We start from the raw sequence: 22,489 nt of genomic DNA on the forward strand, positions 1-22,489 counted from the left end.
ATACATCCCTCCCGTTCCTCATTCCGGATTACCGATACCGATCTATTTAGTTACGAGAGTGGCCTCAGCATACTCGATATAAGCTACCCTTGTTTGGTCATTTACTTTTGAAGGCATACACACCGTCAACCCCCGCCGTCTCTACTGCATCAAGCCTTGTTTCCTCTTTGCACTTATACGCAGGCGATAGCTATACCTGCCGCCCTACGTAAATCCAGCCTCTTCCTTGGCATCCTCGATCTGGTATATATAGACGACGGGCTCCGATCATTAGCAATCTACGACGATTTTACGACTCGATAGTGCGGTACTACCAAGGCTCACAACTGCTGCTTGGCTTTTCTCGCAAGCAATGTTCGTATTTTGATTCCCCATATAAACATCGCGAAAGAGTGAGGCTGTCGACGCCGATCCCTGCTAGTCAGCGAGTGGAACCTAGCGATACCTACCTAGTGGTAGCCCAAATATCGTGCTCCATCGTTAACACTCCACATCAGTTTCACAGGAAACCATCATTCCAGCAACAATGTCCAAGTTGTTCATTGGGTAAGACACGGCTCGTTCCTCTCGCTTGTCGCTCACCTGGCTAATCTGATTCCTCTTTCACTTACCTAGCGGACTCGCGTGGCACACTGAAGATGCCACTCTACGGCAGAAGTTCGAAGAATTCGGCCCAGTCGAAGAAGCGGTACGTAGCCTAACGAACCTTCGTATGCGCTATCGGCTTCTTCTTTTCTCAGTTGGAGAACTACAAGTCACTGCGTTTCGGGTGGATCCTTGAAGCTAATTTTGCCTTATGCGCTAGGTTGTCGTCAAAGATCGCGATACGGGCCGCAGTAGGGGCTTTGGATTTGTTCGATATGTGAACGAGGCGGATGCGCAGAACGCAATTACCAGCATGAACAATATTGAGTAGGCCAACCCCGCCTCCCTTGAGATATTTTCTAATAAAAAATAGATTCGATGGACGGACTATTCGTGTCGACAAGGCATCTGATACCGGCCCTCGAAGTGGTGGTTCCGGTGGCCGGGGTGGCACGTACCCGCCAAGAGGTGGGTATGGACAGCCTCAAATGCCATATGCCGCTGGGCAACCGATCCCATACGGGATGCCGAATCCTGCGATGTATCAACCAGTGGCTTACGGACGCGGAGGATACCCGCCGCAGGCGGCCTACGGGACACCCCCGCCTCAAGGTGAGGACGACTTTCCAGCTATCAGATCCAAGGGTCCAGGCTAATATAAGCCGTTACAGGATACGCGCCTTACGGCTACCCAGACCAGCAGCAAGGGGGCCAACAAGCCCCCAACCCGCAGCAGCAGCCGCCGTACCAGGGGCAGCCACCGTACTAAAGACAGAATACCCTGAAGGCATCCAGAAAGCCAACAGATGGCCGCAAGGTGTTGGCGCACCCCCAAAGTCAAAAGGGGATGGCTTCATCGGCAATCTACCCAACGATATCGACCTCAGGCGGCCAGCCCCGGTTTAGCACGGCCATGCCCTTGCTGTATCACGCCGCCGCCTTCTCCCCCCAGTCAACGGCCCGGCCGCCTTGTTATCTGTATCTATAAAACGATTCTTACCCTTCTTCCCAAACCCGACCAGCTCGTGGGGCTATGCGAAGGAGACTCCACTTCATACATATGTGTATACATATATACGCTCGTTCGGTTCCCTGTCCTCCGACGGCTCGCGCGTACATTTACAATATGCGTTCCTGTATGGCCCCGGCCATATTCCCCCCCTTTTGTGTGTTTCATGACTTTCTTTTCTATCTTTTTCAACGGCCTACGTGAAAGGGTACATTACGATCTTTTATCTTTTTTTTTGACGACCTTATGAAAACAGGAAGGTTAAAATGGGGGAGCGGAGACGATTTAAACCCAAAAAAAACGGCGGCATGGGGACCTCCCGGGAGAGAAGTGAGGTCAATTCCATTGAGGAACACGTACATTTCACGTACATACATTACTTACGTGGCAGTTTTTGCCACGGCATTTCTTACAAATATAAAAATAAGCTTAAAGCATGAGGAAGCCCCTACAACGAGTGATTCACGGCAACGCAATGGGCATCGGAGCAGAAAATGGTTGGTGAAGGTGGGAAGATACCAGGTATGATAAATTCGAGTCAAGGAATCCACATCAACGTGGGTATGTGTCAGGCTGTTACCTTTTTCCCCTCTCCTCCTGTTTTCTACCTCTGCCTCTCTCATGCCGTGCTCACGCATACGGTCACGCATCGGGCATAGGCAAGCCGCCCACTCAGCGTCAGCGAGCGACACAACCTCTTGCCTCTGCGCTCTCTTTTCCCATCCCCGATGCCCCCAAATCGTCTCAGCCACCACCGTCCGGGCTCCATCGAAGCACACGCAGGCGACGTCGGGTTACGCCTTCTCGGTCTCCTCCTGCTCGTCGACGCTGCCGGCGCGCCGGAACTCGTGCGGGACCGGAGGGTGGCGGGGCCCCGCGGGACGCAGGCCCTCGCGGTGCTCGCGGTCGATCTGGCGGACGCGAACGGACAGGTCGGTGACGTGGACGTCGCCGCTGTCAGGGCTCAGCTCGTCGAGCGCGCGTTCGAGGCTGAGGACTTTTTATTGTTAATTTTTTGAGAGGGGGGGAGGTTCCCCCACACACCAGGGGTGTCAGCGGTTTGGATGTTCGCAGGTATTCCCTCCTTTCGCCTCGTTTCCTTTGTCCGGAAGAGAGTGTGTCGTGGAAGGGGGGGGAGGGAGGGAGGATCTACACTGTGGTGGGGTTGGAAGGGAAAGGGGAATAGATGGAGACAGAGAAGTGAAAGGAAAAGAAGAGGCAAATATGAAGCGAAGTTACTCACGGTAGTCGCGGTTGAGCCCGCTAGGCCCCTCGCTGACGTAGATGTGTTCGGCGAGGGCCTGGGGGTCCTGGGGGCCGACGAACTGGTCGTTTTCGGGAGTGCCGATGTAGACGAGGGTGCGGATGGGGCCGGGGAGGCGGGAGCCGACGTCGCCAGCAGCCGGGTGGAAGGGGGTGTAGTGGATGGAGTAGCCGTTGATCTCGCGGATGTCGAGGTACTCGCGCACCTCGGCGACCTTGTCGGGCCGGATCCGGTACGCGGTGCCCCAGACCCGCTCCGGCGCCGAGTCGTGCGCGTCGGCGAGCGAGGCCCAGAACGACCGCTCGATCAGCGTGACGACGCGGCCCGGCGCGTCGGGCGTGCCGCGGTGGTCCTGACTGGTCGGGCGGTGGTCAAGGTTAGAACAGCTGCTATGGCAGGCGGCTCCGTGGGGGTTGTGGGTGGGAATATCGGATTAGGGTCCGGGTTCGGCTTGGCTTGCCTCCACCCCCCGAACCCTTAACCCCCCGAACCCCTCTCATATCCGTTCACGCGAGAAAAAGGGGAAGTTAAATCAAGGGACACGGGGGGAATTCACCTTGCCTGAAAATATGTGTAAGCTTATCGTCTGACATCTCGCAATGGTGGGGGAGAACCGGCACCAGGAGACATACCTGCCAGAACCGCCTAACATAGCCCGTGACCCAGCCGGGTATTCTTTGGTCTAATCGAGCCGAGTTCAGTACCAGAGATCCCGGGGCGCGCACCCGACGAAAGGGCAGGGCCGATGCGGATGCTCTCACCGTAGTGTGGCGGGGGTTTCCATATGAGGCTCCTGTCTCTCTCTATGAGTACTTGGGCTTAGGCGGGAGGCATATGGGGCAAGGAGGGAAAGGGGAGGTGATGAGCTGGGGTTAAGTTTCGTTCGGTGTATGAACCAACGCACCCGTAGCCGAATATCCAGAACTCGTCCTTCTCTGGCGTCGCGCCGTTGGCTGCCATCGGCTCCGCAGGTACCTATTTATTCTTCTCTCTCTCTCTCTCTCTACCTCCACGTGTGGGCGTTCCCCCTTTCTAGTACCGAAGTCAACTAATACCTCGCGAACGGGCGATCCGCTAGCGTGTGCAGATTTAGGTACACGAGAAATAAGCAGCCTTAATAATAATGAAAAGTAGGTAGGTATAAAGACGTGGCCAGCCGGTGGATGCGGGGCGGGGATTGTCTTCCTCGGCCTCGACGAGAAGAGGTGAGTAAGGGTGGGCTCGGGGCAGGCGATAGGGGCCGGTCGCCGGCCTGGCGGGAAGCTGATAGTATGGTATGATAATGCCAAGCCTGACGTCTTTGTGCCGGCTGTCACAGGCCGCTTGTCGGCCGTACCGCCGGCTTCTCTACGGGTTGCACAGGTGACTTATCCACATCGCCATGTGGCATGCGTCGAGACGGGAGGGCGTAGATGCTACTATGGTGATGCCGATAGACCGTCTGAGCGATATGTAGGTATGTAGCCAGGTTTTGCAGCCTCAAAAACAAAACACCTGTCCTCTTCTCGGTCCCTTGCGAATGGCGAAGTTACGAGGAGAGAATACGAGTATATGAATACCTAGACAGGGAATATACCTACGGATAATCGGTTGGGCACGTCTACGTACCTCTCATACCTGCCTTAGGTACCTAAGGTTAGGTAGGTACGTAAATGGAGGACACGGGATGCTAGGTAATGCAATATATCGAATAGTATTCTTACCTTGAGAAACTACCGAAACCAAGGGCACTTCCGGTATTGCACACGCAGAGGTATTATTCGGGGAAGCCCAAGGGGGGTGACCACGACACAGTCCTCAAATGTTGTCATCCAGCAGTACCTACGTGTGCTGCCTCTTCTACGACGGGAAGCCAAGCTGAGGAACATCCTTGCCAACGGGTCATGTAGGTACCTGGACATACCTACCGGTAAGACTGGGTGAGCAGCAGGTACCTACGATGTGCATTCTTGCCCAACGTAGACACCTCCGAGAGGCCACTTCCGACAGGCTTTGGTTTGGTAATGTCTACTCGGCACTGCCTTACTTGGTACCTAGGTAGGTACTTGAAGGAGAAAAGAGGCCGATTGGCAGGAGGCAGAGAATCACCGAGTTGAATCATACGCACTTCCTTGCCTTTGGACAGGTTTATTCAAGAGACCTCGAGCCTTGCTAAGCTAAGAGCATCATCGCCCTCTCCAACCATGTCGAAATGCCCAACTGAAACGTGATCTCTCCCTCTCTCTCTTTCCCCCAACGCCTCCTAGCTCGGCGAACCCTCGAGCGCGTCCGGGAGTGGACGCCCACTATCCCGGAGATTATGCATGCTTCCCCCCCGTATAGGCTTCTGTCGATAGCATCGAACGGTGGGGAGCGTGCGCCTTCATTGCCACCGCCCTGTGTTCCGCTCCGCGCCACGCTCACTTACCATACTCACTTACGTAGTACACCGTACCTACAGACGGGCCATGTAGGTAACACTACCTGAGAAGAGCAAAGCAAAGCAGAGGAGAAGAAAGAAAAGCGAGGCGAGACCAGGAAAAGCCTGGGCGAGCGCTATACGGGAATTGGCAGAGGAGAGCCTCGAGCTGTTCCCCCATCAATCACTCAGCGGAGCCGCAGCGGTGTCCCATGCGGTCAGCCGAAGGTGTTTGTTTGGATTGCTTCCAGGCTGTCGCTCGGATATACCTACAGCGGCATAGGTACCTACCTACGTGAGTCAGCCTCCGAGGATGATGACAGGTTTGCCTTGGCCTGGTCCCGGCGGTAGCTGTGCCTCGTTCGGTCACCGCAGCGAGGAAAGGAAGATTCATGCGGCGCGTCCCCCCAGGGTATGCTGGTCTACATATAGGTGGGATCTTGGGCTGGGCAGGTACCTTTATGAGGGTCCTTCAAGGGGGTTGATAGACGGGTACACAGCCCCCGCCGGCCGTGGCTGGTCATTTGATCGTCCTCATGGCTCTTACGGGGTCAGCCATCCCAGGTTACCCCATAACAGTCGCAGTCATCCGCGCTCCTAGTGCCATGCTGGGGATGCCGAATACCCAGGCGACAGAACGAGTCCCTCTCGCGACGAGCCGAAGCGATCCGGATTGGAGGCGAAACCGCGTTCAGATCCTCTCTCGGTGTCTGCCGCCAATGCCAGCAGGACAGAACAGCGAATCCGCCCTCGATATCAGTTAGGGCTGCAGACAATCCGGCTTGGTTCTCGACGACGGGTACGACGGCTCCCCCTAGCTTCCGCCCAACCAAATCCTTCGCGGACTTGCACTACTCCTGCCTATCCCTCCCCTTTGGCTTCCCGCAAGTCTATCGCCCCTGGCTTTTTTTTTGACCCAGACGGCTTTGCGGCTGAACCGAAGAATTCATCTCTTTGTTTGAGAACGCGACGGGTCGACTGGCACTGCCGCTTATTTCTTACCTGGTCATCAAATTTGCCCATCCTCATTCTCCGCCCCTGCAAACGGACGCATAACCCGAGAGCAGTGCTGCGATTGCGCATCTTAGCTGTCTTGGTCCCATATAACAAGCCAGCATCGCCAGCGCCGCAATCTCTACCGTCTCCATCTCTTCCCCTCCTTCTCTCAATCCTCTTCTCCCGCTGCCTGGTATCAACTCACCCGCCCCGTGAAGTCTATCTAGCACCATGGCCTACAACAGACCCTACAATCCCGATGAGCTGCCAAGGTGAGTGCGCGTTCGGTGCTGTTGAGGTTACCCCGCTATCGCCGCTGCCTTGCGCCCGAGCCACGGTGGTGCGAGGCGAGGGCGGGAGCTGTCAAAGGACGCTCTGGAACCCGTTTAGCTGCCGTGCAATCGCCGCGAACTCGGGTCATTCCCCATTCTATGGTGACGTGATAGCGAGAGCTAACCGACTTTTGAAACCAGATTCGCAGAACCTGAGCCGGTAAGGACGCACGCGCCGCCAATCTCTTTTTCTCCCGTCCCTGATTACCCCCCCTGCCCGATGAACCCCTCTCTCATCCATCTATACGAGTTGCCCTTGAATCCATTCCACCGAAACTAACACCACCTTTCCTCCGGTCGTAGAAAGGCGGCGTAAAACACTCATCTTCCACATCGTCTCGTTACGATTCCAAGCCGCCGCCGCCGGTCCCTACTACTCGACACGACTCTATCCCACAAAATCGACGCCCCGACGCTGGACGTCTGACCCCTACCGGGTACAGCACATCCCCACATTCACCCAGCTACAGCAACCATAGCGGCAGTTACGGCGGAAACAACTACGACCAGAATTACCGGCCAAACCTTCAGTCGACGATGTCCCCACCACCAACCGCATCGGGGCCGCGACCCGTGGCCCAGAATCGCCCACCTCCGTCTAGTCGGCCGCCGCCCTCTCCCAGCTCTGTAGATGGCGCCGCCGACCCCACTCTACTGCCACTATTCAGAGCTGTCGATAAAGACGGTATGTCGCGTCTGTCACAACCCCTCCCAAATCTCGCGATCAGCAAAGCGCCCCACGTTTTTGCACACACCTACTATCGAGGACCTTCAGTAGTCTAGCTTTGACTACGCGATAACATTGCGGGTCCTATACAGAGATAGTAGGGGGATTGCGGGGAACTCGAAGAAGCACGCACCCGGAATGAAGGAGGGATACACTAACAAAGTACTCGTAGGCACGGGCCAGCTTTCCGAGAAGGAGCTCTCGGCTGCGCTCGTAAACGGGGACTGGACCGCCTTCGACTCACAGACGGTGCGCATGATGATACGCATGTTCGATAGCGACCGATCCGGCACCATCGGGTTCGAGGAGTTCTGCGGTCTATGGTCGTTCCTCGCCTCGTGGCGCGCGCTATTCGACCGCTTCGACGCCGACCGCAGCGGCAACATCAGCCCCGATGAGTTCAGCAATGCCCTCATCGCTTTCCGGTACCGTCTCAGCCCCGGCTTCGTCGATCTGCTGTTCCGCACCTACGATAAGCGCAACGAGGGCGTCATGAGCTTCGACCTGTTCGTCCAAGCGTGCATCTCCCTCAAGCGCATGACGGACGTGTTCAAGAAATACGACGACGACCGCGACGGTTATATCACACTGAGCTTCGAGGACTTCCTCATGGAGATCCTGAAGCAGCTCAAGTGATTGATGCGAGCGGATCCACCTAGGTATATCGTCATCGCTGGCCGTTTTCGACACCCCCGGGCCAGGAGGAGGAGGGACGGAGAGACAGGAGGGCTTTTTTATTATTATTACATGTATGGGCTCTATATGTGGGTATATCATCATCCGTAAACCTTTGCATAGGGGTGTCAAGGGACGGGCAAATAGACAGGTCCCGGCTAGGGATGTGTGTAGCTACGGGCCGAGCTACTATATTTCATGATCGTCAACACGTAACGAGTGGAGAGTCGGATCTCACGTATTCCATGATTCCCAAGTCTTTTTTTTTTCTCCCTCCTTTCCGCTTGGCTTCTGTTTTATTTGAAAAGAAAATGCACATTCCCTGGGTGCGGTCTAACTTCTAGAAACCTAACCTCGTTCGTCCAGTGAGTAGGTATGCCGTCGCTGAACGGCGATTATAGAATACCAAAACGTCACATCTGCACCATGGCTTAACGGCATACTGCCACGAGAATGTACCGCCTCCCCTGCCTTTACAGCCCCCGTCTCCTCTTGACCGTCGGATAGGATGAGGGTTAGCCCTGAAACCACTTACATATATAGACACGCGCGCACCACGTCGAGCAGGGCAAAGAATGTGGTTGGATAGAAGGAACGCAAGAAAGAATGTTTAAGTTCGCGATAAAACCCTCCCACCTCCCCGACCGGACCAACCTATCGGTCCCGGGGTGGTAGGGTTCGCAGGTGATCGGATACCTTTCCCATCCGCGCCATACCACCCCTACATAGAAGGTATGTTATGTATGAATGTATGTATGACTCTCTGTCCGTCCGTCCCATGCTAAGTTTGCTTATCGCGTACGCCTTTTGCCCGTTTACCCGTACCTTTTAAGCCATGCCCGGAACCGCAGCCGCGGCTGTGGCCGCGCCCGTACCTGTATCCCATCCCACCATTGCCTTTCCTCTCTTGCTTGCTTGCTCGCTCATGCCTAGCAGGCATGGCGTCTGTCCCCGCGTGCCGCTAAGGACCACCGCACCCCCGGCGTGTTTGCGAATGGGGGCCAACGATTGTGTACAAGGTAACCAAAAAAAAAAAAAAAGGCAGGTCCGTATAAACCCAGACCCAGCCAGCCCAGCGAAGCCCAACCTCGACTCCCGCGCGATACGCAGTAGCCAGCTATCCACCCCCAAATTCCCTCGATACATATTCCGTCACGTGGTTGGTATTGGCGGCACTGTCGTGGTCTTGAAGCGTAGTGAGAGACCGCCCCGGAGTGACTTCTTCGGCTTCAGCTGCTCGGGTACCTCCCCGGAGTGCAGCTTCGCCTTCGACTCCTCCCGGCGACGAGCCTTGCTCGTCCCCGCCCCATTACTACTGGCAGCCCACAAGTCCTCGCCCTCTTCCTCTCCGCCCTCCTTCGTGTACCGTCGCAGCGCGCCGGTCCCGGAGACAAGGACCCCATCGCCGCTGCCGAGACGCAGGACTTCGGTCCCCACAGCTCCTCCTCTGCTCCCTGTACTGCTTCCCGTCGTGCCTCTACTCGCCCGCTTCTTCTCTCCTCCTTTCCACTCTCCCTTTTCGCGAGAGTGGGAACTATTCCGCCCCGTCGTCGTCGTCGTCGTCATCATCGTTCTTTGGAGCGCACTCTCGACCTCCTCTCTCGCGAAGCGGCGCGTGCGTAGCAGACTCGTGCCGAGGCCACGCACGTCCTTGATACCGTCGTGGGCGCCGATCCAGACCCGGGCGCCGAGGCGGGTGGCCGTCTCGGCGCCGGCGGGGGCACCCGCGCACACGTTCCCGCCGAGCCACCACGGGTTCGCCAGGGTGTCGATGCAATGCAATAGCGCGGTCAGCGGCAGCGCTGCCTCCGACACTAGGTGTGAGGTTGCGTACTCCGATAGTTGCGCGTACGCGATGCCGTGCGGGGAGAAGAGGACAGAGAGGGGACGCGTCGAAATGGCGGCGGCAGCCACAGCCGTAAGAGGAATGCCGCCGTAGCCACTTGAGGTTGCTGGCCGGTTGGGCGGAATATGAATATGGAGATCATGGGAAGAAGAGGAAGAATGGGGGGGTTGTGAGAGCGGGGGACTGGGCGCTAGACGTGTTGGCGGCGACGGGAGTAGGGTGGTTGCGGATCGGACAGGGCGAAGGGAACGTGGGGATACGGGTGGTGTAGGTGGCAAACGGAGGGTGTCGGTCGATAGGGTGTCTGCGTGGGATGCCGGGGGGATACTAGTCGGGCTGCTGAGGGATTTCGGGGTCGCCGGCGGCGAGGGCGGTTTCGATACGATAGGGATAGTGAGTTGCAGGTTATGCGTCGACGGGGGCCGGTATGTGATGCCGATGGCGGCGTGTAGGCCCACGAAGTCACGCTTCTGCGGAATGAAGGCGACAGTGACCTCGCCCGCCTGGCCACCAGGGACCACGGCCGGGACTGGTACTCGCACCACGGATTGTCTGCCCGTCACCCGCGGGTCCTCCCACCGCTCTATTGTCCGGACCTTCTGCGGGTCAAAGTACTTCCAGCTCCTGATCAGGCGGGCGGCCGCCGGTTCGGCTAGGATGAGCGTTTCCGTCCCGGTGGCGGGGAGCTGTCGTAGCGTAGCTTCATTACAGTGATCGCTCTTGTTCTGGCTGATGATGACTAGGTCCGGCGGCGCCGGCAGCTCCGAGAGCGAGGACAGGCAGGCCGGATGTATGTTTGTCGCGATCGAGATCTTGGAGTGGAAGACGGTCGAAGGGCCCGTTATCCACGGGTCGAGGAGGATGGTGAAAGGCCGGGGCGTCACGGTACCCTGCAAGAATTCGGGGATGATGGGCTCGAAGGACAGGAGAAACGAGGCGTCGGAGTTTAGGTGCTTCACGTTCAGGGCCATCGCGGACGTCGATATGGCCGGAATGCCAGCCGGTCTTCCAAAAGTCACTCTCGCTCCCTCTCTCACCCTATCTCTGTTACAACTACGGGAGAATGGAAGAAGAGGAAGGCGGTTGTCGGTGAGCAGGGAGGAAGGTTCAAGGCATATCAATGGATCCAGGTGGGACGATGGAATGGGCCGATTCTAGGCGGACAAGAACAGCAGCGACACACCAAAAGAGGGCGAATGTGAATGAAGAGGAGAGGGGAATGAGTAAATAAATAAGCAGAGTGATGAACAGCAATGTTAAGACTGGAGTGGGAGCGAGAGAGGATCTCTCTAGTGTCAGCCCCCAACAGAGATGGCGTTCCTAGCAAGGAAAAGCACACGAATGGACGAAGAAGCGAGAGATGGGCGTACGAAGGATCGCATGGATAAGAAATAGGTGGCGAGAGGAGAGGGAGGCCGTGGGAGGATCAAGGACACGATCGCAGGGCCTCGCCGAACACTGATTACTTTGCTGTCCAATATCAGAGCCCTATGTTCCGCATACTCTTGATGGAATTGGCCGACCGGAGAGATGATAGGCAAGCTAGAGGGGACGGACGAGTTACGTGTGAACCGCCAAGGAAGAGGAGAGACTAGAATACGATGCCGGCCACTGACATGTCCTACGAACCCGACAGCGACGCGCCAGCACTTGCGGCGAGAGCGGGGACTTGTGTTTTAGACATCAGACGGGGCCGCCCAGGTTCCACGCATGGGGAAGGGGATGCGAAGGTGGGGGGGCGTCGGACAGCTCGCCAGACTGGGCAGAGGGAGAACGAGAGGGGGGAGGGCAGAGAGAGAGAGAAGAGGAGAGGGAAGAGAGGAGATCTGGAGGTGTAAGATGGGCAATTCTAGGCGTTTTCTCGACGGACTCGCCAACGGGGGAAGTTTACGCGACCAGCAGGCCGGACTTGGGAGCCGTTCCCGGCAATCTACCTAGCTAAGGTGCGTGCCTACCTAAGGTAGTGGGCTAAGGTACCTAAGGCAGGTACCCCAACGTAGTAAGCAAGTACGTCCACATACTATTTACGGTGGAGAGGTACCCCCCAAAACCAAAAGGAGACGGGGCGTCGGAAGCCCGGTCATTGGCCTGCCGGTGAAAGCGGATCCCACCCGGTGGGGCCGGAGAAACAGCCGACCTATAGGACGCCTATGTATAGATGCGCACACGCGCCCGAGAGGTAGCTGCGCTGGAGAAAGTTCCATGTGAGTTCGAGGGAAGGTACGTAATGGACTCTGACGGGTAGGACAATGCCGATCTATAGTGTAGGCAGGTACCCTACCTTAGGTACCTGCCCACACTACAATCGGGCAAGGTACTGGCTTCGGTGGTACGCGGCGCACCAGGTACCGCACCAGGTACCGCAACGTATATCCAAATAACGGAAGCGACGGCAGATTCCTGAGCTCGAGGGTACCTAGGTAGGTAGGTAGGTAGGTATTTACCTACATTGCCCGCTTGATATCAACGAAGCTAGGAAAGACATCTACAGGTACCTGGGCAGGGTGTCTCTTCCTCTCCTCCTCGCACCAGGCCGCGAACTCAAGACCCGCGCGCGGGGCCGCCGCCCGGGGGAGGGAAATTGAGATACGACCTCTGCGTGCTACTTGGAGAGGGTGGCGGCCTATCAAATCCGTAGAAAACGTATACCTATACCCTCCGTCGAGACCTGTCTCTTGTCTGTCTAGGTGTTTCTGTCTCGCTCTTTGTCTCTCAGCAACATTGCACGTCGCACGCGGCTGGACGGCACGAGCCCGCGATGAATTATTGCCCACCTGCCCGCTTACCCACCTCCGGCGCGTACGTCATTTCTTCTTCGCCGCCAGGCCTGCCGTAGAATCATTAACGTCTCCAAATGATAATCTGCCTTAGGTGCCTATCCAAGGTAGGTAAGCAAGCCACCCAACAGGTTACCCCGCCGCCGCGATGGCGTCTCTATCCTCCTATCGACGTCCGTCCGGGAGTTCCGATTGTTTGGTTTCTGCTTGTTTCACCCAGCGTCCGCCATCGTTTCCCCGGGCGCTCGGCAAGGGAGAAAGTGGGTACCTACCTAGTTAGCTACCTACTCCCCTTTTGACGTAACTAGTAGTAGGTAGCCTCAACCTGCGGGCGTGAACTGTGTCGATATCAACGTGTAACGCGCTCCCGACTGACACCCGCACTAAACAAGTCTCGGAGGCATATTAACTGCAATCTACCTTACCTACCTACACCGGTGGCCATGCGGGAATCGCATATTTTCGTCTCGTGGGAATACTGCCCGCTTACCTACGTAGGAAACATCTAGTAATACCAGCAACAATAACAATCAACATCGCCGTATATTGCCTACCTATGTTGCATGGGCAGGTGTAGTGTCTCCCCACAGTTCCTCGCAGGTTTACGCACGTAGAGGAGGATAGACGGAGTCGTCGGGGTAAGTTGCTGACCTCGGATATCAAGTAGAGACACTCCCCGCGCTAACAAATGTGTGTTTTGGCTTAGGTCGCCTCTTAATCTCTTCACTTCCGTCCCTCCGCTAGTCCCTCTCTCTCTCCGCCGTCTCTCTCTTCCCCTCTTACGCTTATTTTACCCAAGTCAACCCAAATAAATCTCGCCCGGCACGTTCCAGACCGATCCTCTCCTCTTGCGGGCCTTGCCGCACCCGCTCCCGACGACAACTACCAGTGCTAATATTACCCGCAACGCCTCGCGGCAACGGCCTCTCTCGCAATTTCGAGTAAACACATGACGTGCCGAGACCTGGATGCCGCCGAGATACCCCCGTCCGCTCGGGAATCCCAGTCTGCTACGTCCAGGCGCCATCTCCTTCTCCGTGCAAACGATGACGAGACAGACGAGCCCCGTTGCCTTGGTGCCATCTACGATGCGAAATCTATGCCGCGGTGCCGTCGCGGTTGCGTATCCTCGTGCTGCTTGATAAGCCAGCCTGGACGTCTGGTCGCTTCGCGTGCCGTATATAGCGGTCAGGCACCGCTCGGTAGACAAAGTCCCATTTGCCGAGTCGGCTACACTCTCTCTCCAGATTGCCTACTCTATTACCCAAGCATCCAGTATGGGAAAGCTGGTTTCCGTTCTTCTCTCCCCTCAGCAATGACATCTTCTAATAGTCTCCGTGGGACGTAATGTCGTGTCCTCCTCCCCCCCCCCATTACGCCGACGTGAAGCCGATAAGACACGTGCGGGTGCTAGCCTCGGTGTCCGATATAACGGCTGAAAGATGACGCTATACAGCTCCTGCTCCCGTCATAAGAGCCGCGCCCCTATCGTTTGCTCCGATACCCTCCTCGCAAAATAGTTCCGAGGCCCGGGGGCGTGACCATTCTCGGTAACCAACCAGACACCGTTCGCCCCCGGCAGGTAGGTTTGTGGCCCAGTTCCATCGATGTCCTCAGCACAGATCTCACACATGACTATACTACTATGGAAGGCAGGACAACCTTGGTCTTACTGAACGCACGCCTTTTCAACGTGTTTGCCATACATGCTGTAACGTTGCTGGGAAGATTTGTGGCTGGCGAGCATACACTTGCAGCACTGCAAAGCCCCTTGGAGAATAGGTATCTACAAAGGGAAACTCTCGAACTAGTCTGATTTGTTTGCGCCCGTGGTTAGGGCTTGATGCATAGTCACCTCGAATCCTATGGCCCCTTCAATGCATATAGATAGTTTGCTCGCGAAAGGCAGTAGTAGTGATGATCTATGATTACACATAGGCATATAATATGTATTCGCCCGGACTAACACGCTCCCGATGTGCTTGTTGGTTCCTCTATCTAGGCAAGACCGCGACCTTTTGCCCGGGTTGATAGTGATCCAAAAGGCATTGAGACAGAAGCACGAAACCAAGTTACGTGTTATAGGAGCCCGACTGCCTTAAACTAGCGCTATGTTATTTAGTGATATCTCGAAAGGTTCTCTTACATGAGTCTACCTGCCATAGGGACACACAAGATGGCAAGGGCCTGACCATCGACTCGAAGGGCTAGATATACGTCTTGGAATACACCGGCGGGTTTGAAGACTAGCAGGTTGTCTTAAATCGGGTATCGGGGATCACGAATTGGTATGCGGTGGCTTGAACGCATCTGCGTACTGCCTCGTCCCTAAGCCTACGCGATTATACCGCAATGCAAAGCTCACTTACCTATGCTGTTTGAGATCCTGGCGTGTGGGATAGGTCGGTTGATGCCATCGCCACCACTAACCTGCGATCCATACCCGGTCCCTCATAAGATACCTTCCCGATATCCTAGCTACCGGTCGACGAGCCGAACTAGGTACACGGCGCGCCCGATAAACAGACAGCGCACGTTGATACGGGGACTGGAGAGCAGTGTCGAGCACGCAAGGCAGGCTGTACCGCTGAATAAGCCCGTGCTATTTTACGTCCAAGACGCACGGGAACCGTTGCATAGGACGCTCGGTTGCGACGCGCCTGGGGATGTCGCGACCGCTACCTTGGATCGACGAGCGAACTACAATGGAGTCATGGGCCATAGAACGGGTGAGACGAGGTTTGACAAGATGGGTCATACCTGTCGGTACTTTTGCGACCGCTATTGCCGTCTGGCGATTTGGGGCTGGCGTCATAGAGATCGATTCTGTTAGATGAGGAGCAGCAGAAACACGAATTTGTGCTTGCACGCGAGAATTGGGCGAAAGAGCTGAGCGGGCAAGTCGTGAACCCCTACTCTTCCCCTCGGATTGGGGGATTAAGGGCTTGTAGAGGGACTGGGGGGTCTGGTTTCCGAGGGGTATGGCGGTGTTGTTGACATATTCTTAAGAAAAGGCAGAACATCTATCATTCTGAGTAGATGAGCAGTCATCTGGAGGCATGGTGATATATCGAGCCGGAGCGGGTCGCCGTATGGTCCCCTTGGTGTTAGCTGGTGTTGAGGTGGTGCTGAGGTGTGCTGTGATTCGTCGCCGTCTGCTCGTGAAGAGAAGATGTCATAGCTTCTTCAACCTACTTGTACTTGAAACAGGGACGGTTCGGATGCTATGAGGCTGCGGGTAAGGCCCGAGCACATGTGAGGATGATAAGGCTGGAAGGGGTAAGGGTTATGCGATGTGACGGCTGCATGATGACAGGCGACACGATGAGGTGATGCGGATTGATGGACAGCGGGGATGACGGGTAGTCGGGTTGTAGGTACCTACCTAAGTACCCGATAGATGGGTAGGTACATGATGCACATACATACCTCCTACCTACCTACCTACCTAGGTACCTACCTACCTACACAGCCCGCGTTCGACGGCTTGGGTTGTGTTGGGTGCCAGGTACCTCTCAGGGTACCTTAGTAGGCAGCTCTTACGAAAAACAGGTATCCAAGGCAAGGAATCGATTAGATAAGCACTACGTAAGGGTAGGCTATCGTCATTCTTGCCCGGCTGAGAAGAGGAACTTGATTCGACGGAAAGGGGACGGGAAGCTGGGAAGAGGCACCCAAGGCGCGCTTACTTGCTGCATGCATGGAGGAGTGAGCTGCGACCTGAGGTGGGCAGCGCCTGCTTCGATAGGTACCTACCTAGGTTAGGCAGACACCAGCCCATGGGACGATGGGAGTATGGGAGTACCGCATCGCGGTCGGGAGAGGAAAAGGATTCGTCAATTAGGAAAGGCTCCTCCCAAGCTTCGCCCTTGAAGCTCTCCGTATACTATAGGCTAAGATCGGCGCCTGTAACGGGGCATCATTTGCACCAATTCGCCCGCGTGCAGGTCCAAAGTCGCAAGCTGCCCCGTGTGCTGAAGCCTAAGCTCGTACTGGAAATCGTTTGCCCTGGCGATACTACATATGTAGGGTAGAAGCTAGGTACCTAAGGTAGGTAATATTAATAGGTTACCCGAGGTAGGTAGGTAAGTACCTAAGGGTAGGTACCTAAGGTAAGGCACCTAGCCCAAGGAAGTACATCTACCAAGTGCCCTCCCCGCATGGAACGAGCATCAGGCGGCATCATCCGGGCTGTACCTCCCTACCTAGGTAGGGAGGTAGGTGGTAGTAAGGTGTATGTAATACATGCTTGACCCCGTGGTACCTACCCAAGGTATGCCAGGTACCTAAGGTATGTAGCTACATGCTAGGTTAGGTACCTAGCCTACGAGAAGGTGGGCACATACTAGCTAAGGTTGTTATGCCGTGTGCGGATGCCTACTTCCTTGGGCGCATACCTAGGTACCCATCTACCTGCTATACGGAGGTTAGGCTGGCAGGGTTCTTAATGTTAGGTAAGTAGACGCAGCGTAGAGCTTACCTGGTCTACGCTTATATCTCCCTACATCTCCGCGCCCTTGGACCCGAATTACCTACGTGATTTGCACCTAGCCTAGACAACATACCAACGTCGGCCACCAACAACTCAGTTCGGGGTGGTCCCGATGCCGACGGTCGGATAAAAACCGCAAAAAGGGTAACCATCTACATATAGGTGGCACATCGGGCCTACCGAGCACTTGCGATGGTAGCGCTAAACAGGATTGAGCTGTGCGCTTAACCTGACCAGGATAGCTAGCATGGGGACTCGTGGGAGCTCTCGTTGCCGGTTGCATTGACGAGCGAAGGTTGGGTAGTTAGTGCACCCATGTTGGGGCCTCCTTCGGGCATAGCCAACCAGGGAAATCGGGCTTGGTCCTGGAATGAGGATGGGGGTGCGTGTAAGAGGAGTGAGCGTGTGAGAGTGTGTGCGTGCGTGCGTGTGCTTCGAGAAAACCCGAGAGGGAAAAAAAGCCACATGAGGAATTGTCTGGGTTGGGAGGAACCCGACGGCGACGACGACGACGACGGTCAGCTCAGCCGTGGGAGCAGCGAACACCTCCCTAACACTGATGTCTGATGTCATCAAGCCGAGGAAGCTTAGCCACGGATCCTGCGTTGTCTTTCCCGCCGACAGGCAACAGGCGACAAGCTCTCGCTTCCAACTGGCGAGTGGGAGAGGAGGAGGCAATCCATCCATCCACGACGTGTGGAACATGACGGGATACATGCATGTGAGAGTGATGAGAGGGAGAGATGGAGCTCAGAAAATGAAACGACTTGCCCGCCATGCTACCCGGCACGACTCTTCATACGTGCCCCGCCATCCCTCACGCCTCCACCATCGACCATCGTATCGCCCCCCCAGGCTCGGCTCAGCCAATGCGAGAGCTCTCGAGTGGGAAGGGGGGCGTAGGCCAGGTCGGTGCGCCCACCTTACCCACCTGCAGAACCCCTCGCGCCTCTCGAGCTTCCTGCTACTGGGTATGTGGCATGTAGGGGTTGCTGTAGGGGTGCTGCAGGCTGAGTTCAGTAGGTATGTACTCATACAAGAAGAGGTCGTTGGTATCCGTATCTCATAGGTGGCAGCTCTGCTTACACGTATGCTTCCAGCTCTGTTCGGCGAGGTGAGGTCACATCCAATCCGTCCCATCTCACCACCATTTCCGTGAGGGAGCAATTGGCACCCTGAGCTGTTGGGTTCTGCCCGTTGCGCACGCCTCGAGAGGCGAAGCGGCCGAAGAAACGAAAACAAAGAGAAGAGAAAAGGGAGGTCGGTAGGCAATGGTACTTGTCAGATTCCAATGCAGCAGATGATGATCTGGCTTACACGGCCACACTCCGCAGTACGTAAGTCTGAACCGAAGCTTTGTAAGGGCCTACCTATAGCTCGAAAGAGACGGAACAAACAGAAAGCCCCTTCTCACATCGATGACTGCCGGGTAATGCTGGCGTCGCCGGCTCTTCTCTCTCTTTATATTATCACTACTACGGGGTCATTATTCCTCTACCAATTTCTACCTCCGCCCACCAGGCAAGGTACCTACCCCACACCCAATTTTCCAATAGCCAGCCCTTCGAACCGATCCCCCGATCGAGTCAGAGACGAAGCTGGCCGGCGGGCCTCTGGGGCTGGCTGTAGTGACGAAGGCGGATAGCACGGAGCCAATGGGATAACGCGCCCCTTTCCCTTTCTTCATTTCTTCATCTTCCTCCTCCCTCGGGTCGGCTTATCGCGCAAGTTGAGAAGCGGTACAATACCGCAGACGCGGGTATATGTATACTGCCTTTTGATAGGGCCTGGCTGAATCGCCCGCTTTCGACGACCACCCACCCAGTTCAAGGTGCCGACCCCTGTCGCCCTTCCGAGGGACTTGCTCTTTGTTGGCAGGTAGGTACCTAACCCTCTCATACTGTTGCTTTGCTACCGTGCGTACCCCCGGAGCACAAGAGCACAAGGATGTACATACCTCTCGGTAGGTACCTACACCCACCTGCCTTAGGAGGTACCTATCCACCCAGGGCATGTGTACCTTGCTTCATCGCCACAGCTTAGCTACGGAGAGGCAGGTACCTATCTATATATACGCTACACATGTGCCTACATTGGGTACTTCCCGCCCACATCCCTACCTCTAGGTAAGTACCTCTACTCCATACCACCCTGACTCTTGTGTGTCCACCCTAACCTGAACTCCTCCTCCTCCTCCTCCCTCCCCTTCCTCCTTCCCCTCCCCTACCTGGCACACTTCCCTAGGGCAGGTACCTAGGTTATGTAGGTAGGCATGTACCTTTCTTGCTTGTCTACCGACCTACCTACCTATCTAGCTGGGAAATGCCACTGCTTTCAGCTACCCTCTCTCCCCCTCCCAATAAGGTCATCCTCTCAATCCTTTCTCTTCCTCCACCACCACTCCCCAAGTCTTCGAAACACCTCATGTAACACCTGTATTGAAGCTTAGAGCTATACTGGCAGCCCGGCCATCCCTCGCTACCGCATCTGACCGTCGAATGCTCGAGCCTCGCAAATACTGGACTTATTGCCAATTGATCGCTACCTATCGTCCTTCTTATCGCCAACATCGTGTCGATCTCGCGAAAGGACCCCCCCCGCCTGCGATTCCCGACCGGTAAATGGCGGGGTTGATCAAGTCAAGATGCCGCCTCGATCGTCCTTAACGTCCTCCTTCTCTCTTACCGACTCCAATAACGAGGTCGTCTGTCCGCTGAGAAATCAGGATGGCTCGAGTTGCCGCAAGCGCTGCATCGGCGTAAGTCTGCTCACCCCATTGACTCGCCCCCGAGAGGGATGGAGAGAGCGCCTCTCTCGTCCTGCGACTCGGGGGCTGTGCGGCGTAAATCTTGGCGTAGATGGGGTCTAATGTGTCTGCGTCGGTGGATAGGAGAAGAGGTATCGCTCTATGCAGGAGCATATCCGTCGAGCGCATCCCGAGCACTATATCTCGAAGCTCCCAGCGACCGAGGAGAGCTTCCTGCTCATGATCAACACCCCCCCTTCGGATCGATCCCAGGCGCAGAATCCCGCTGGCCCACCCCAAGCAGGTCTCGACCCGAGTCAAGGTTACCCGCGCGAGCGCCATGCATATCTTCGAGACGGCTCTAGCGCTCCCGGCACGCCCAAAAATAACGACGATTTCCCTGGGGGCTCGCTGCTGCCTGCCGCGAGTGCTGCTGCCGCCCTCGCTCAGTTAGGCGGCCAGCACAAATTTGAATCGGATTGGGACGCCGAAGCGGTACATGGCACCCTTCCTCCTAAGGACTTTTTCTTTTTTCTTTCGGGTGCGGGGGTGCTGATCCCAAATTGTTAGGGCTGGCAATCCGACAACGACGGCCGAAGAATTCCGAGGAGTACGATAGAGTTGCCCCCGATACATCTTGCGAGCGAACCAACCAGTGAACCGTTTTCCTCGCTAAACCCAGTACCACGCAGAGACTTGCTGCCCTCGATATTGTCGAATTCGCCGCCGGGCCGCTCGTCAACCCTCCCTCCGCTCCAGCGGTCGCTCGGGCCTAATCGGCCTCGAAAGCAGTCCATTACCAAGCGCGGCCACAAGAAACAGAGGTCGCGAGGGTCGGCGGCCGACTGGCTCAGGAGAATCCAAAATGACGAGCGTCTCAAGCCCGGGGGAGTGGATCGCAAGGCCCATTCCGTCGAGCCCGCGGCCGATTACGGCAAGAGATGGGAGGACCTTATCGACGCTGCCGCCTCAGCCACCGAGGATATAGACGAGGACAGGACTCCTGTAAGTCGTGACCGGCACAGTCATTTCCCTTCTCTAACTTTCCAGGTGCCCCAATCTCCTATATCCATACACCGGGCCTCTCTCCCCCCACTCCCCCATCAGCATTTCCAAGGTTATCAAGCTTCTCCTCTGCAACAAGCTCTTACCCCACCGTCATTTGCCCAAGAGAACCCCGAGCCCTTCCCGTCTGTCGAGAGCGCTGAGAGCGGAGAGAACTTCCGTATTGCGGTCGCCGGACTCGCAGGTTCGTCGCCAGGTTACTCGTCCCAGGATGTGCACATATACTGTGCCGCTTGTCAGAGGACGTCGAAGCTCAGAGAATCTTACGCCTGTACCGAGTGCATTTGCGGGCTATGCCGAGATTGCGTCAACATCCTGATGGAGGAGCAAGGGGCCCGCAGAAAATGTCCACGATGTGCAACGATTGGTGGCAGGTTCAAGCCGTTCCAGTTGGACATCAGATGAAGACGCTCGCCTTATTGGCGTCTAGGCCGACACGTGTAATTCGGCTGCGCATTCGCCCGGAGCCCCCAAGATCCATATCTCGGTATCGACAATTTCTCACCTTTCACCAACTGACTTACCGACAACACACCACACCACCTAACACCACACCACCCTGCGGCTTTCCCCATAAAAGAGTCTCGACAGAAGGCCACGCTGATTAGTGGCCAGCGCCAGCTGATATTCCAGACCGGTGCTGAAAACCTGGACACGCGCTCGCGATCGCTCCCGGAATTGCCTGATTGCGAAGATGTAGGGCGGCTCCTCCTCTTTATACACCGTTACGGGATACATCGCATGACATAGGATCGGTGCATTCTGGGTATAGAAAGCGTTTGCATTTGGAATCGGCCAGCCCCAGGAACTCGTTCGTTTCCACATTCCCCGGGGAGGACGATATCCGTTATACCACCGGCCGCTTCCTTATACCACCCCCTTTTTTCTCATCTCGGGCTACGGAGAAGGATCGATTGGTCAGGAGTTCCGCGGGAGAGACCCGGGCTATCTATGAATTCCCCCTCAACGTCGGAAACTGTCGAGACGAGAATTGCTCGTATTTTCCTTTGCTGCATGACATTCGTAAGGTGGGGGGGGGGGTTCTTGTTTTGAATACTGCTACAAGACTCGCGTCGAAACGCAAGCTGGCTGGCACATTTTTCTTACTTCCTAGTCCTCTTTTGCAGAGCAGAGAATGCTACGCGGATGCTTATAGGCGGAGTTCATGGCTGGGACGGACGTTTTTACAAATATAGCGACGCGACCACGAGCACGACGACGTTGCTGCATTTCTTCGGATTTGTAACTTGGAACCTTGGTTGGATCCGTCCAGCTCGGCTATGGGGTACTCTATGAAGGGTCGGACGAACGGCGACGGGCGAGGGAGGGCTTGCTACATACTCTATACCAACTGTTAGGTTGCTACTACTACATACCACACATATATAGGTTGTTTTCTGGTTCGGTTCTATCGATATTCCTATACGTACTCAACGCTGTTGCTACTGCTACTACTCGCATAGTCCTTTTTCTTCTTCTCGCTCTTCATTTTTATCTAGTACCAAGACAAAGCGAAAATAGGATGAATAAGAAAACGACCCTTTGACTCGGACTCGGAGCTATCGCCGGTGCCTGGT

At 55.9% G+C, this 22,489-nt stretch overlaps 6 protein-coding genes across 6 annotated transcripts; 4 read left to right on the plus strand and 2 right to left on the minus strand.

Annotated features, from left to right (window-relative positions):
- The first annotated feature begins 364 nt into the window (after positions 1-364).
- Positions 365-1,568, plus strand: GGS23DRAFT_271196 (uncharacterized protein). Its single transcript, XM_051512440.1, has 5 exons — positions 365-546; positions 616-688; positions 806-912; positions 959-1,197; positions 1,257-1,568. Exons 1-5 carry the CDS (start codon positions 527-529, stop codon positions 1,352-1,354), a joined length of 537 nt encoding a protein of 178 aa, XP_051375140.1. The 5' UTR covers positions 365-526; the 3' UTR covers positions 1,355-1,568.
- Positions 1,110-2,030, plus strand: GGS23DRAFT_271224 (uncharacterized protein). The gene is made up of 2 exons (XM_051512442.1): positions 1,110-1,197; positions 1,257-2,030. Exon 2 carries the CDS (start codon positions 1,392-1,394, stop codon positions 1,842-1,844), a length of 453 nt encoding a protein of 150 aa, XP_051375141.1. The 5' UTR covers positions 1,110-1,197; positions 1,257-1,391; the 3' UTR covers positions 1,845-2,030.
- Positions 2,031-2,222: 192 nt separating this feature from the next.
- Positions 2,223-4,204, minus strand: GGS23DRAFT_271202 (ChaC-domain-containing protein). Its single transcript, XM_051512441.1, has 5 exons — positions 3,763-4,204; positions 3,620-3,651; positions 3,489-3,540; positions 2,838-3,217; positions 2,223-2,591 (listed from the first exon to the last, which is right to left on the minus strand). Exons 1-5 carry the CDS (start codon positions 3,816-3,818, stop codon positions 2,389-2,391), a joined length of 723 nt encoding a protein of 240 aa, XP_051375142.1. The 5' UTR covers positions 3,819-4,204; the 3' UTR covers positions 2,223-2,388.
- Positions 4,205-6,501: 2,297 nt separating this feature from the next.
- GGS23DRAFT_550654 (uncharacterized protein) lies at positions 6,502-8,411 on the plus strand. Its single transcript, XM_051515301.1, has 2 exons — positions 6,502-7,269; positions 7,484-8,411. Exons 1-2 carry the CDS (start codon positions 7,122-7,124, stop codon positions 7,945-7,947), a joined length of 612 nt encoding a protein of 203 aa, XP_051375143.1. The 5' UTR covers positions 6,502-7,121; the 3' UTR covers positions 7,948-8,411.
- Positions 8,412-9,032: 621 nt separating this feature from the next.
- GGS23DRAFT_271404 (uncharacterized protein) lies at positions 9,033-11,118 on the minus strand. Its single transcript, XM_051512443.1, has one exon. It carries the CDS (start codon positions 10,801-10,803, stop codon positions 9,139-9,141), a length of 1,665 nt encoding a protein of 554 aa, XP_051375144.1. The 5' UTR covers positions 10,804-11,118; the 3' UTR covers positions 9,033-9,138.
- Positions 11,119-19,745: 8,627 nt separating this feature from the next.
- GGS23DRAFT_614864 (uncharacterized protein) lies at positions 19,746-21,964 on the plus strand (the record flags this gene model as incomplete). The annotated part of the gene is made up of 3 exons (XM_051520682.1): positions 19,746-19,859; positions 19,992-20,342; positions 20,418-21,964. 3 exons carry the CDS (start codon positions 19,746-19,748, stop codon positions 21,315-21,317), a joined length of 1,365 nt encoding a protein of 454 aa, XP_051375145.1. The 3' UTR covers positions 21,318-21,964.
- Positions 21,965-22,489: the final 525 nt, after the last annotated feature.

The sequence above is a fragment of the Durotheca rogersii genome (assembly GCF_024521655.1).
Source record: "Durotheca rogersii strain YMJ 92031201 chromosome Unknown GGS23scaffold_3, whole genome shotgun sequence".
Lineage (NCBI taxonomy): Eukaryota > Fungi > Ascomycota > Sordariomycetes > Xylariales > Xylariaceae > Durotheca > Durotheca rogersii.

Coding starts and splice junctions, on each gene's coding strand:
- GGS23DRAFT_271196 (XM_051512440.1), top strand. CDS start 527: ATGTCCAAGTTGTTCATTGG. Junction 547..615: donor ATGTCCAAGTTGTTCATTGG/GTAAGACACGGC, acceptor TCACTTACCTAG/CGGACTCGCGTGGCACACTG. Junction 1,198..1,256: donor CGGGACACCCCCGCCTCAAG/GTGAGGACGACT, acceptor AAGCCGTTACAG/GATACGCGCCTTACGGCTAC.
- GGS23DRAFT_271224 (XM_051512442.1), top strand. CDS start 1,392: ATGGCCGCAAGGTGTTGGCGCACCCCCAAAGTCAAAAGGGGATGGCTT.
- GGS23DRAFT_271202 (XM_051512441.1), bottom strand. CDS start 3,818: ATGGCAGCCAACGGCGCGACGCCAGAGAAGGACGAGTTCTGGATATTC. Junction 3,541..3,619: donor GAAACCCCCGCCACACTACG/GTGAGAGCATCC, acceptor CGGCTCGATTAG/ACCAAAGAATACCCGGCTGG. Junction 3,218..3,488: donor GTTAGGCGGTTCTGGCAGGT/ATGTCTCCTGGT, acceptor CCACCGCCCGAC/CAGTCAGGACCACCGCGGCA.
- GGS23DRAFT_550654 (XM_051515301.1), top strand. CDS start 7,122: ATGTCCCCACCACCAACCGCATCGGGGCCGCGACCCGTGGCCCAGAAT. Junction 7,270..7,483: donor CAGAGCTGTCGATAAAGACG/GTATGTCGCGTC, acceptor AAGTACTCGTAG/GCACGGGCCAGCTTTCCGAG.
- GGS23DRAFT_271404 (XM_051512443.1), bottom strand. CDS start 10,803: ATGGCCCTGAACGTGAAGCACCTAAACTCCGACGCCTCGTTTCTCCTG.